Genomic DNA, 15,620 nt, shown 5'->3' on the forward strand with positions numbered 1-15,620 from the left:
TAATCGGTTCCGCCATCTGTAATAAGGTAACAAGCAGCACGAGGAGAGCAGATCTTTGTTTTTCTGTTTCTTTCATCTGTCTTTTGTACTGAAAAATCTTTACAAATGACCTGACAAATGAGAGTTGGTTTCCCCCTCCTCCTTTCACTGTCAGCCTCTCACTCAGTTTGCCGTTTTGATTGTTCTTCCATTCTGTATCGCAGGCTTCTGGTAAATGCTCGTTCTTCTGCCACCCCCTTCTATCTCATTATCTTCCTCTCTATCTTCTAATGCATAGGCTTTCAGGAATGAAAAACTTTGCAGAGCAACAAAACTGTCCGTTCTAATGAAGAAAGTCACATTCTTCTCCTCTCTAATCACAACTCCTCCATCAGTGAATGCTACTCACATGCCGCCTGTACTTAAAGCAATGCTATTGTGCTCTGAATAATGCCATAATTACTGAGCACTTTTTAGAGAAACAGCCACTAAATCTTTTATTCCAAAGACAGTCAATTAATTTGTGCCAAAGAGAAGGAAAACTATTTACAACTGTCAAACACCTCTTCAGCAAAAACCAACTTGTCAGAAACTGGCAAAAGAAAAACAGTTTTTCTTCTCCACTGGTTTGATACGGCTCTGTTAAATGAATGCAGTCCATGCTTCGCTTTTACTGCAAAGTCATGGCAGGATGAGCATCTGCGACTTGAAGCCTCCGGTGATCCAACTTTTACTTCTTGGAATAAATGACAATCAGCTTAAAACTCTGACGAGTGGCTGGAATAGTGTGTTGCCCAGCAACATTACTAATGAGATCAGTTTGGGTATCAGCAATTTGGAACCAACTGGTCGGTTCACGAGCCAGTACCAAGACGAATGCCATGAGGCCTGGCTTACAGCTGCAGGTTGCACAGCAAACTTGGATAGATGGTCAAAGATGAAATGAAAACATACTCTGTCATAATAGTTGTACATGTTGAAACTGTATATTCAATGAAGAGGGTAGCACCGTCATTGCCAGGTTCCCGCTTCAGGCACCCGTGCTTTAAATGTACTGTATAAGTCACTTTGGCTAAGAGCATCCACTAAATGCCATATGTTATATTAATGTGGAACAGTTGAGTGTGCTGCAAAACTAATTGCAACATTTGTAGAAACATTTCTAAACGTCTGTGGAGCATGATGCATTTTAAAGCTCCCTTAGGGTATTTTTAGAAGTCTGTGTAAATACAGAAAAAATACCACAATGTGTCAAAATTGACAGACGGCACAATACTGAAGGCAAAGGTTTATATGAGTTAGTTATTCACTGTATTCCTATTTATCCTAATGCAGTGTATTCCAGCAAATTACTTCTCAGTCAGGGGCTAGAGGCTAATCTGACCTCATTCATTGCTTTTATAATTTTGCTGTACCATTCACATTAGGACACAGTAGAATACATATTTATCATTTCTGTGGAACATGTCCCTTGTCCACAGTGACACAGTTAACTCCCCAAGCGAACGTTTAGCAGCCAAGCACCAGGGCCAGTTACCAGCATGCATCCAAAATATCAATCACTCAACCGACCCGGAGCTGCAGTGCCGTTATTCCAATGAGCACTGTATGCAACTATCAGAAACAGACCTTTCTTTGCTCCACCATCTCTGTCCATGTCCTGACGCAGCTGTGATGCTTTTAATACATTCTTTGGAAAGATACAAGAAGTATCTATTCCCTCAATAAAAGACTTTAACAGAGTGTCTGTGTCCACTTAAGTCCACATTCAGCTCTTAAGCAAGATCACATCAGCGCTTCCCTGTTTGGCTCATTGGTCCTCCGCGTGGCCATCGACTGGGGATCCGTCTCCAGAGCTGCTGCCCGCTCACATCCCACTGAGGCGGTCTGTCGTGGCAGGGAATGAGGCGGAGGACCCACTGTGATTCGAGGCTCGAGCTAACAATAGCTACATAAACATGAACACGCAGTCATGAGATCTCACCTCCAGGTTATCAGCAGGATAAACTACGAGCAACATTTTGTCTCCATCTCTAAAACAATTTGCTGATTTTTACTTAATTTTACTTAATTTATTCTAAGAGTCTCTTAAAGTCTTTTTGATAAGTCTGCCCTCCTTTTAGGGGTTGCTTTGCAGTGTTACACAGTTGTTGCCAACGCTGGAATAGCAACTTTATCTGCAGGATTTTTCTGAAAGTGCATCTGCATTCGTAGAACAGTCAAAAGGATCACCCTCGCACTGAAACATCACCGGCAAGATTTGCTAAAGCCTGAAAACAGAGCCAAGAGGAGCTGCAGAAGTTTTCTTTGAGACTACTTGAATTACAATATGCACAAAGTTTATTATGGAATTGTTGCCAAATGACACCAAAATTAAACTACCAGAGCCTAAATGGAGCTAAGACAAAAAACTTTGATGTGTGTTGAGTTGTGCACATGTATCATGCATCTGTGTGTAGATATTTGCTGACATTAGAAGACACACAACAGTAAGTTGATACAGTGGCATTCACAGTTTGCACCTTGAAAACACAATATCACTGTTTGTACAGATTGTACACAGCCCAAATTGAATTTTGACCCACCTTTTTTTCAAGGAGAAAATCAGAGGAAAACACACACGCACACACAAACACACACACACAAACACACACACACACAAACACACACACACACACACACACACTCACACACACACACTGCACCTGTCCCTGGTTCTTAGTCTTAAGGATGATGTATGAGCTGTCAATGCTCAGTCAATACCTTGTCTTGTTAGCTAAATAAATGTGGTAGTCGGCCAAATGATGACTGCGGTTGTAATATAAGTTGATATTTTCACATCCATTAATTCTAAAACAAAGTTGTCTTTTAATTAAAACATATTTGTCATTATTTTAAAAAGCTCTGCTTCTCAGCTTGCCTCAGCAAACGTGGTAGGTTAAGTAATGCCAAAACTGTCATTGACATCTGTTGTTTGTTCTTATTTTAAGTCTTTTCTATTTTTGATGTCTGTTTCCTTGATTCTGTCTGAATTCTATCAACTGATTACAACATGAATGAAAACACTCAAACCAGTGAGAAACTTTTTCTAGTATTAGCTTCGAGACATCATAGTTAGGGATGTACTTGACATTCTGTGCCAACACCAAAAACTTTGTTTAAAATATCAATTTGGCTGATACCAATGAATTCTTTCTTTTTTCTTTTCTGTATTGTTTTCTCCTTTTTGTGCCACAGAAACAAAGAAATATTCATTACAAAATATAACCGAACTATTTTAAAGATATTCCACCCTTATATAAAGAATCTCATGTAAAAACTGCTTCAGAAACCTTTTACTGTATATGTCATAATTCCCGCTCTGAGATTGACATAAAAAAATAACATCCTGTTTTTGTTGAGTTGGTTTTTTGGGGGGTTTTGTGGGTGTCCCTTTTTTAAGGAGTTTTTTGAGTAGCTGGAAAGTGCTGCTGTAGAGGCAAAAGAGTGAAAGCAAACTTCTAAACCCCCAAAAACGACTGCTTCATTTTCACTTTATTGTACCTAATAAGTTCACCATATCAATGGCTATAGAACTATGAGAAAAACTGTTTAAAATTGTTTTGTTATTAGCTTTCACTATGAAATTCTGCCTGTCTACATATACGATCTCCCCAGAAAAATGAATAATCAATTTACGGCACAAAAGAACATGTGTCAACCATTGCGCACCAAAAGCAGGAAGAGAGCTGCGCGGTTTGTTTTCCCAGGTCCAGCGCGAGCTATCTACACCAAAGGAGTAATTCTGCAGTGAACGAGTGATTTTGCTGTTATCATTACTGTCCACAGTAGTAGTGGAAATGACAGAGGGTGGAACAAGTAAAGTAACTAAGGAAATTCTGCATAGAAAGAGAAAAAGAGCAGTCAAAACCAGGTAAAACGAGGCTGAATCGAAATCAATAGAAAAAAAGAATCAGTTTCTTTTGTTTTAAAAATAATAAAATATAGCTATCTAAAATAATTACAAAATGACTTTACTTGTGAAAGTAAAAATGTTTTTTCTTCTCTCTTCAGTGTTGCGTGTTGATGTTGTTTAGTGTCGATCACTCGTCTGCGGATGCTTGCTAAGCGAGGAGGAAAACAGAAAGCGATCCTGCTTGTCTTTGCGACGGCAGCATCAACAATAATACCCCTTGGAGAAGCTAGAGGGGAGAAATGCAAAGCTGGAAACATATTGCTTTCCACTTTAGGGGTGATAATATGCAAGTCTTGTGTTTGCATGCAGTTTCTGCTGCCCCCAAACGGCCAAGAAATCAGTCAATTCAGGTTTTAGAAGAGACTTAAAATGGCCTTCTTGCATTCAAAATACAGACATTTCATTATTTATGAAGCTTGTATCCAGAAATTCCGATAAATTATGAAGTGGAGCAGAGTTTTTCTCCTAATCGTGATCAGTCAGACAGCACGCTCATCCTGTATTCATCTGGCATTTCTCAACCTTATCAACTGAATCTTTGTTCTACAGAATGTATACTGGTGCTGCCACTGACAGACAAAAACAATACTGTACCTCCTAATAAACACAGATACGAAGCAAAAAAGCTTTGAAGTCTATTTCATTTGGGAGCCTGGCAGGACCGAAATAAGAACATTTCTACCAACAGCTCAAGACTGCAAAAGCACTACAGGGATTAAACACATTGTACGTAGTATCACAAAATCTGCTCGTCCTAGATGTTACAATTTCATGCTTTCATTGTTTTATTAAATTTCACTCATTTATTTATTTTTCTAAGATGAAAGCCAAAACTCAATCAGCATTCATCTCATCTCCATCACAAGAGCAGCCAAAAATCACTGGGTGGTGGCACATCAATTTTGGATACCGAGTGAATAAATTGAAAAACATTTCAAACAGAAACGCCATCTGCCAAGAATCAGAGTTTAGAAAGTGCATTGTTGTGACACTGATGTAAATTATGTAGCGGCTCATGTCAGTACTTTTGGCTTCATAATTACGGTCACAAAGGCGGTATTTATTTACTGTTATTCCTGAAATCAACCTTGCATGATTGCACGAGTGCATACACATACAAACACATTCAAAGGTGAAATCCAAGTGCGGCTGGAAGAAAAGGAATAATTCTGATTGCTGACAGCAAAATTGAATAATCAGAGAGGAGGAAGAGGAAATCACATCTTTCACAATGCTTGTATATAAAATAATGAAATCCACTTGACCTTCAATCTGTGTGGTGCCTTGAAGCCCTTCATTTCTGTCCATCAATCCCACATGGAGAGATGGAGGAATGGATTAACTTCATATTTCTTGTCAAGTGCATGTTGCCAGATGTTTCCACAGAAACATTATTATCTGGCAATCTGTCTCAAGCTTCAGAAAATGCCAGTAAATTCCATTTTTGACACAATTTCACAGCAAGATGGACATAATCTTCAAGTCCACATATGGCAAATAAACACCAGTTTTCTCAGCAGGATGGTTGCCTTTTGTCTTCAGTTCAAACCTACAAAGCACACTATTACCCACTGGTTCAATCTCATTATAACTGAGGGTTAAAGTGCTGCTTTTCCTCCCCAGCTACAGATTCACCTGAATCGGCTTTGCAGATATTTGAGTTTTTTTGTTGTCCTTTAGCCTTGTGCACCTGCCCTCGCTGATTTCTCTAACTCCTACTCACGTTCCTCTCCTCAAAACTCTCTCTTACCCTGTGATCTGAAATCAAACAATGTATCCTCGCTCTGACTGAGGCATCCATGCTACGCTGACATGAGCTCGCCTCTCCCCTGTTTATCATTAATTAATATGATTTGTTCTCCCACCTGTTTTCATCATTTCTATTATTCAAAAACTCTTCTGAGCATCCCTCCGCAAATACGGTGATTGTGTGTTGTTTTGACTCTGAGCGTGAACTAAAATGAACTTTGTTTCTCATTGAAGAGTTCCATCTGTCACCTATCTAACATGAAAGAGTCTGAAAAGAGCTTTTTATCTGAATGGCAGATGAAAGTGGTGCTGAAAAAGGAATCCACATATACCGAACTTCAAAAAAAAAAAAAAAACACACATGCACACAGTCATGCTCAAAAATGAGACGTCTGACTTTTCCCAGCTCTACCTAAAATAAAGGGCATGTTTGCATCAGCGGAGAATTTGCAGCTAAAGTGATGGTACTGATGTTGGTCGTGTGCCTGTGGAGAATCAGATAAAAGGTTTTCAGGATATTCAAAGCAAACGCTAATCAGGATATGCTAATCAAGGTACTGTTTTTGTTGTTCTTTGTCGCAATACAACCCCGGTATAATCTGTTTGACAAGACGCTTTGATAATGAAATTGAGATGAACACAGAAGACTGCAAATGAAATCACACCTCTATTCTTTAACTACAGTCTCCTGATGAGGAAAGACGGAAGGAGAGAGGGCGGAGTGACGAAAACAAACGGAAAAACAAAGCAGTGCTTACGATGTGCAGAATGAGTGAAACGCAGCAGAAAATAGTGACAAGATTATTAAAGAAAAGCATATGGTAATAGCATCTGAAAAACATGTCTGGATATTAAATTTTCTTCTCACATGCTGGAAAAGATATGCACGAATGCTGAAATTGTAAATCAATTAGATGATTGAGAGAAAATCAACCAATATTAATTTTGATTCCCTGGGTGGTTTGTATGGCACAAAACAGCATTGCAAAAATACAAAGTGCTTCAAAGTAGAAGATAAAATACTAAACGCAGATAAGATAAAAGCAAAACCATTAAAAAAAAAATTAGAAACATACGCCCTGATAACAGTGTGTATTAAAAAATGAAAGTGATAAAAGAGGGTTAGAGAATAGATGTACAGATTTAACATTAAAATAGGTTCTGAGAAGTGATTAAAAAGAAGCTGCTGAGTAACTGAAACACGATGATTTGTTGCTGCTCCCTGCTTTATGTCTCTTGAAATTGGGTTTGTGACTATTGGACATTAGGCTGTTATTATTTATATTATATATTAAAGGGGAAACATATGCTCAAAATGCACAAACGTAAATGTACTGAATGCAATACACTGACTATGGACAAGTACCTCCCACAACCCCTCAAAAAATCAGAATTATCCCTTTCAGTAAACTGCTTTATAAAAACAGAATGAAAACAACTATTACATTACGGGGACTAATCTGTCTTGTCATCAGCAACTTTTAATATATTGCATTTCACAGTAATGTCCTCCGCACTGACTCATAATGACGTGAGAGCGCAGCAGTTTTCACAATCATGTAGATTTGTTTGTCTGTTGTTATCCAGCGATCGCAACCTTACACCTAGAAAACAGAATCTCTCCAGTGATTCACTGCTTTGCATGATTTGCCATGATACAACGCTCCCGCTATCTGTTTGAGAGTGAGCCCTGATAATGACACCAAGATGAACGCAGCAAAATGTGGAAATGAAATCAGACATCTATTCTTGAACTACAATGCCCTGATGGGAAAGACAGGGGAGGAGGTGGAGGGGGGGGAGAGGAGGGAGAGGAAGAGAGTGCACAGGTAAATTAGATTGAAAGGAAGAGAGAAGGCCAGGCAGCAGAATCCGGAAGAAATAGAAATAAATCAAAAGTGTGAAAAAGAAATGATGTACTGTGCTAAGATGGAAAAAAGAGAGAGGAGCGTGGGGAGACGGTGGGAGAGGGAGGGCGTGAGGGAGCTCTGAAGAGGAAATCAGCTGCTTTCTAATGGGCGCTGATTACATCTCCTCCTAAATGTCAAGTACATTTCCATTTAAAGTGCCTTGCTGCTTAAAAAGGCATGAAAAGAGAGGCACACCCGGACCACACACACACACACACATATGTGGGCTGATACATATAGTGACACTGTGCACACGTGCACAGGCACATACAGGAAAGCAAACACATGTGAGCAAACAACACAAAACTACACACTCAGTTGACTCAAGATCTGAATGAAGACTGTGCATAACAACATATGTGCATGCGTCATTTCCTCAAGCACCGCTCTTTATACATCTGTGAATCACGCCAAAGTGACACAGTAGCCGGAGTACACCTCAGCATCATCAATAAAATCTACGCATGCACACACACTTCTTTATCCTTCATTTTGACCCGCCCTCAAATCTGCTCTGAACCAATGAGGCGTGTCCTCCCAACGGGGTTTGGTAATGACTGCCAATCAGGATCACCGTAGCAGTGCCCAGCAGCAAAGACCAGCAAGATGAATGAGTGGCCCCAAGGCCCCCGCCGCACTGGAGCGAGCAGAGCTTAGGGATGGATTCAATATGTCACAATAACGTACACTAGCTCCAGCACACACGTAGAAAAAGGCTGGTGTGTGTGGCTGCAAACACAGCAGCACTTGCTCGCAGCAGTGTCGGCAGACACAGAGGCAGCCAGTATATCTCATCTTCTCTCTTACATTAGCACAACATAGGAAACATACCGGCATTCATGAATATAAATAGTTACACAAAGTTGCACAAACAGTACACACACAAGAGGTTTTAAATTATATATATATATATATATATATATATATATATATAAAAATATATATATATATACAGTGTTTGTGGGGTATGATGTCCTTTTAGAGTAATGGGCTGATTATGAGACAATGCAAAAGTCTCCACCACCTCCCCTGCAGAAGCAAGACACAAAGACTTTTCACTTTTTGTTGTTGTTGTTGTTGTTTTGCATCTCTTTGTAGTCATTACATATTTTTTGTGGTTTGTGTCTCTTCCTGATAATTTTGTATCCCCTTATGGTTGTGTTGTGACTTTGTAGCTGTTTTGTCTCTCTTTGTGGTTGTTTTGCCTGTTTTTGTAGTTATATGTTCATTTTGCAGTTTCTTTGCATCTCTGTGCTCTTTTTGTGTCTTCTCGTAGTTGCTTTGTATCAATTTGAGGTCTATTGTGTTTGTTTTGTGTCTCTTTATAGTTCTTTTGTCTCTCTTTGAGTTTGTTTTTGCCTCTTTGTATTTGTTATGTATCTTTGTGGTTTGTGTCTTTTTGTGATCATTTTGTGTACCTTAGTGGTCATTTTGTGTCTATCTGTAGTTATTTTGTCCCTCTATATTGGTTGTTTCGCCTGTTTTTGTCATGTGTTCCTCTGCAGTTCCTTTGTATCTCTTTGTGTGGTCTTTTTTGTGTCTCTTTTTGGTTGCCTTGCACGTATTTGGTCTTTTTGAGTATCTCCCTGGTCAGTACATGTTAATTTAGGTGACATTTTACGGTGGGGGGGCAAAAATGTGGAGAAAAATGTGCCATTTTACCAATTACGTGAACACACTCCAATTTGTAATGCCATTTCATTGTGATAACATGGTAAAGTACATGACGTTCAATCAATAAACTTCAGATTTACACTCAATATATAAGAAACACCTCTAAATAAAAGACAGTCCAGTTCAAAACCACTGAAACTAAAACCTTAATTTGAAAAAACAAAAAACAAAAACAAACATGTAGGATAATTAAATTAATACCTCTCTGATGGTGTCCATTATTACTAAGCATTACTATTATCTGTAAAGATTTTTGGCTGAGCTGTTGTATTTGATTGCATTACAGTGTAGCCTACTTGTGTATAGTAGCAGCTGTGTATGTTCTCACTCCAAAAGGAAACCTTGCATAGTTCACACACATGACTAACACATCTTTCTTATGCATTGTCTTAGCATGCAAAAATACAGGCCTAAACCACACTGCAAAGCCTCTAGCCTACAGGCATGAATCCTTGATGGATGCTAAAAGGTTTAAGGCTGAACCTACTCAGAAATATAAGTTCATGCATGTGTCAAACACATGACTTACGCACTCTTTTCTATGTTTGATGCAAAAACAGCCTGGAAAGCCTGATTTTTAATCTCGTGTTAAGAACAGCTTAAAAACAAGAATGAAGAAACTCTTACAAGCAGTAAGCAGGTCTGCACACTTAACAAATCACAGTCAACAGGTGACTGCACAACAAATATATGCAAAACACAACAGCTCAGCAGCAACAACACAGAGTTAGCCACACAGAAACACTTTGTCATCCATCAGCAAAGACGCCAGAGAACAAAGACGAGACGACGACAAGACAGACACACAACATTTATCTGACTCACGTTTTGACGTCGAAGTCCACTGGTCTTGTCTTCCTGGAGATAAAGTCATTGATTTGAAGATGAAGCAGTTCAAATCCACAATGTGTCCCGGTGCATTTGTTGTCTTCTTGCCAACACTTGTTATCGTTTCCTCTCTTCTTCGCTGCAAGCTCAAAATGCTTAAAAAACACAGGGAAGTTTGCAACAACTGCAAAACACGCTAACTGCCGGTTGTTTCATTAAAGTCTCAACTTTCTCTTGTCTTGCTGATAGACCAAAGTATAACTGGCTTTAAAATAACTCAGGACAGGGATTCTTCATCAGAGTGCATTCATAAGCTGCGTGACACCGACCGCATCGAGCTGTTTGATACCTGAGTCCGACATGTTTTAATCAGGCAAAATGCACCTGTTGCCTCGTGGGCTGACGCCGGTCAGACTGCAATACTCTGTTTGACCACACACGTCCGCTAACATGTAACAGCCCTTATAACACAGAGAGGCGCTGTTTCCCCTATTTGAGAAAACTTGATATTAAGTGGGGAAGAAAAATAGTTTCATTAACCCTTTGAAACCTGGATCGACATCACTTTTCTATGTTGAGTTCAGACACCTTTTACAAATATGTAAACCTTTGAACCCCGAGAAAATTGGTTTGATTTTCTTTTGCAATATTGGGGAAAAAGGCAATGAGTAACTTCACAAGAAATGTCTTGCTTTTTAAAAAAAATCTTTTGAAGAAAACTATCATAACTTTTGTATTTAAAATTATTTTTAAGGAATTATATTATTATTATAAAATTATTTATAATTTTTGAGCTGCAATTTTCAGGTCATTTTCTTGTTTTTGTTTCATTTGTTTGTTTGTTTGTTTGTCTGTCTGTTTTGCATGGCCTGTTTGGGTGTTTGCTTATTGTCAGTTAATTTTCTTTTACTTTTTACTAATTATTGTTAACTTTGGGGTCATTTCTACTTCAAAAGACAGCTCTGTTTAACAGCCTACCTTCACTTAAAAAGAAAGTGGATTATTTGATATAGGGCAGCCTGTTTCAGTTAATCCTCATTTAATTCATGATCACCTTCATTTTAAAGATTGTTGTGGTGATGCCCCATTTCCCATCATGCCCAGGGATGGACTAAGTAGACTGTAGTTTGCAGGTAATTTAGCTGTTTTATGTTCCAAAATGCAAATGTCACTCTTTGTTAGTGTTCAGATTTTGTCAGAATGTGGTGGTTTATGCTGGTTATCTGAATTTTGAGATAGTTTATAAGTAACAACATGAGTGAATGGATGGAGAAGGCTCAGAACTATAATAAACTACATGGGAAATTCATGTTAATAACAACTGTCAAGTCTAGCTCTTTTTTTTTTTTTTTTTTAAATATCTTTTTCACTGCAAATGCACTGTATTCATGTCAGTTCTCCTAAGTAATCCTACACAATCATTTTAACACATGAAAATATCTACCATGCCTACTGATAATATAGCCATGGCCTTATGCCTGTTGATTGTTGATTATTACTGTTGATTATTCATCAAATACACATGAAAAGTAAGTAGGCTTGTATAAGTGATCAATTTTGTCTGTCAGCATTTTTCCCCTGTAATGTATATACCACTTTATGTTCCTCATAAAGCTCAATCAGCAGCATTTATTCAGCTGCTGAAAATGGTGCTCTAATTTTTTCCTCTTTCTGACTCATTTGATCGTCTTTTCGTGCATCCATTCATCTCTACTGCCAGGCTGTGAGCACAAAGCGAGCTATACAGCCTGTCTTGAGTCAGCCTTGATTAGATGAGGCTAGATTGAGTTAGTGGAGCGATTTGAGGGAGATGGCGCTAGTTTAAACTGACCATTTTCAGGTGAGCTGGGCTTTCTTAAGCTACGTTAAAGGAATACCCCCCAGGAGATCATTTAGATATAAAATAGTATGTAGGCTCTAGAGGGTGATTTCTTTCTTCGGCAACTATTGTGTTTTTAACAAATTACGTGCACTCTATTATCTCAAATGGTTTGAAAAATAGAGTATAGCTGCCATAAAAAGGGGGGGGGGATCTCCCAGGGGAGCTTGCACCCAGACCGCCACTTGTTTTTGACTGAGCCCTAAATGTTTACGCCTGGCTCCGCCCCTGCAGTGGTCTATTCTGAACTTCGAGACAGCAAGTGTTTGTTGAATATTGTAAGAGCTTTCTTTGACTAAGTATTCTGATCATTTTCATTGAATACTGATCTTGAGATAAAAAGTTAATTATATCACATGATAAATGTAAATCACCTGCACTTTCAAATGTTTACTGATGCTTCATACACATTCAGATGTAGACTGTATGCATTAGAGCTGTGCCACAACAAATCAGTGCATCTAGAGTTACAGTGCACTGTGATTCTGCCTTGACAATAACAAAATGACCTCAGTGAAGACATGGCTTGTTTTTGGGCTGTCACACTGAAGTTGTGAAAAAAACAGTTGTGCATTAGAAAGATAAACATGGTGTTGGGTTCACATTCAAAGAACTTTTACAGTTTCTGGGTCAAAAAATCAAACTAAGGCATGAATGAGACAAAAGATATGCACCCTGTTTTCAAAGCTCTTCGCAATTTCACCAATCATCATCATCATGCACATCACAATCACCTGAGTGATGAATGTGTTTATATGTTGCTGGTTCTGCTTTGTGATGATGATTTGACAAACCCTGGCAAAGATCTCTGTTATATCAAAACTGTGAAAACTACTGGAAGTTTTTAATATAGTGTACAGATCTTATTCAAGCTTTAGAAAACCACCTATATTGTATCACATTGAAGATTAAAGAAGGGACATTAAGGGCACTTCTGTGACTGTCACCTGAAAAGACGCATTTAATACAGGCTTTTTAAAAAATAAAATCTGCTGCCTAATGTGCATGTTTTTTGATTGTCAGAAGTTGCATAAGTGTGAGCAGGTAAAATAAATGAATGAACCATCTCCCATTCCCTTACCACTATGTCTACCACAGTCCTGAAGCAATCCAGTGAAGCTGCACAGGGGCCATCTGGGGTCAGAAGGTGTTCTAGTTGAGCAGCTCTGCCGAAATGTGTCGAACTGTGAATATAAAAGTCATTCTTAGCTTTTCCTGGATGAAATTGAAGGGAAAATGAGTAATAACTCTGACTACTGTAAACTCTTATTGCCTTCTATATTTGCCTATCAGAGTGTCCATGATGGATGTGTCCCCTCTGTGGTACAGTGTTGGAGAAAAAAAAAATGAAAAATACAGTTTCAGTCTTCTGAAATCACCTCAAATTCTAAGGTCAGCAAACAAAATGTATTGCACAAGAGTTAAAAACTTCCAAATGAGGGAAACAGTTTGTCTCAAGACAAGTGTTTAATAATGTATCAGTAACTTGCAGCTGTGCTGGAAAGTGAAGTGAGACGGGGAGCGGTGGGGGGAGAGCATGTGTGAAAGCAAAAAAGAAAACGTTTGGATGAAATGATTCAAAGATGATGATGATGATGACGATGATGATGATAATGATGATGCTGTGTGTGCGTGCATGTGTGCGGGCGTGTGTGTTTTTGAGAGGGGAGGAGAAAGTGCAGCCAAGTGTATAAAATATATTTATTTTTTTTAAATTGAGCTCTTTGGCTTGCTAGTGTTTAGCAGCGTGTGAAATATGTTTAGATTTGTAACTTTTTAATTAATCAGAAGATTGCTCAATGTTTCTGCAACAACAACATTTTGATAAAAAAGAATAAGATTTTGTTTCCGTCAGATGATGGTACACGATGACAGGAAACACAAGAAGCAACAAAAGGTCTAAATCAAACCAGGACATTATAGTTACATAAAAGAGTCAAGAAGAAGCCATATTTAAAGGGTAACTTTTGTATATTTTAACCATGGACACTATTTTCTGATGTTTTGGTGTAACTAATGGAGACAACAATTTTTGAAATTTTGCCAGTATTCAGTGAGACCACCGTCGTCACAAGCATCAAACCAAGCAATGTAACCACTCGGGCAATATCCCACCGTTAATGTACGACTGCTAAAAGAGCATGTTTTTGACTTTGACAGGCTTAAGTTCTTACTAAAAGTGTCTGACAACATTATGGAAGAGTCACTACAAGGGTCAACCTGATTATTTAAGAGTAAGATCCTTTTTGTTTAACCAGGAAAAGCCCCAAATCATTATTGCCAAACCCACCAGACTCTGTTTATGTAAACAATAATTTTATCATCATAAAACAGATTTCATTCAAAGACAACAGAGGTGCAGTTAAACTCACAAAAGCTGTTTTGGTTTGCCTTTTCACTGTTCCAACAATGACCAACTCTGGTTTGACTGAAATAAACCCTTAACTTACCCAGTTAGATGTGAAAATATGCTGGCTCTGTACATGCTAAAATGACTGTTTATTTAAATGGAGTCTGGTGGGTTTGGCGATGTCAGTTTTGGGGCTGTTTCTGATTAAACAAAAAAGATCTTAACCTTTTACAATAGGTTTGTCTCTGTAAGGATCTTTCCATAATGTTGTCAGACGCTTCAGATAATAATCTGAGCCTGTCAGTGGCATAAACAAGCACTTTTAGAATCAGAATCAGAATCAGAATACTTTATTCATCCCAAGGGAAATTCTGTTCGTAACAGTGCTCCGCTCAACAACAACAAACAGGTAAGAAAAACAAGACAATGCACATAGTGCACATAATGACAGAAAGTGGACATATGTTGATGGTGCTCAGTTGCCTTCAGAGATTACATTCAACTCTCTCTCAATACTGGAGCATTTTTAAAAATGTGTTCCCATTACTCACTTAGATACAAAAACATGGGAAAACAGTGTCCAGGGTGAAAAATACTGAAGTTACTCTTTAAATTGCTTCATCTTAAATATACAACAAAGCTGCGTGAATTCTAAAACCTTTACTCTCAATGACCGGAGTAATTGTTTGATAAATATAATTTCAGCAGAAGTTTTAAACAGCTGCCTGACATGCACCAAATCGTGGCATACCCATAATGCCCTCGTGCACTACATCAAGGAAAGAATTATCTACGGCAGCTGCAGGCCTAAAGGTGGATAGATGTAAGGAGGAGTTCAGAAGAGACTGCCACTGATTGTAACCCTGTCTCGTTCTTCTCGCTGTATCTAAATGAAGCCTCGCTGTCTCTTCTGCCCTTGTCAGCAGCTGTTAACCTCCACATTGATTCTCTTACACTACTGTACATCTCCTTTAATTACAGACACGGGCTAATCTGGCTCTCACCAAGCTGTGTTTGCGAGCGTGAAGCTGTCATCTCAAGATGATTGTGGCTAAATATAGCACTTTACATTTACATGTATTGACAAAAAGGGCTGTAAAGGTCAGGAGAGGATTGATGAAACTAGTTTCACCTCCGCTAAGTTTCACCAATGACTTTCTCTACTTCAACATACTGTACATGCAGCTGAAAAATTGTCATTTACCGATTCACAGTGTAACAAAGTCATCACCATGTAAACCCCTCCTGCAGAATATCCCATGGTACGTGTGCATGTTAAGTGCATTCCAAACACAC

At 38.6% G+C, this 15,620-nt stretch overlaps 1 protein-coding gene across 3 annotated transcripts in view; it reads right to left on the reverse strand.

The window, feature by feature from the left end:
- Positions 1-10,507, reverse strand: part of unc5ca (unc-5 netrin receptor Ca) — a 469,386-nt gene extending 458,879 nt beyond the window's left edge. For all 3 annotated transcript variants that reach the window (XM_088076697.1, XM_088076696.1, XM_088076698.1), the window contains exon 1: positions 10,093-10,507. In XM_088076697.1, the coding sequence (XP_087932823.1) occupies positions 10,093-10,141 (49 nt within the window). In that variant the 5' untranslated portion in view covers positions 10,142-10,507. The remainder of the gene's footprint in view (positions 1-10,092) is intronic.
- Positions 10,508-15,620: the final 5,113 nt, after the last annotated feature.

Source organism: Plectropomus leopardus, chromosome 4 (genome assembly GCF_026936395.1).
Source record: "Plectropomus leopardus strain MGB_pleo_1.0 chromosome 4, ASM2693639v1, whole genome shotgun sequence".
Lineage (NCBI taxonomy): Eukaryota > Metazoa > Chordata > Actinopteri > Perciformes > Serranidae > Plectropomus > Plectropomus leopardus.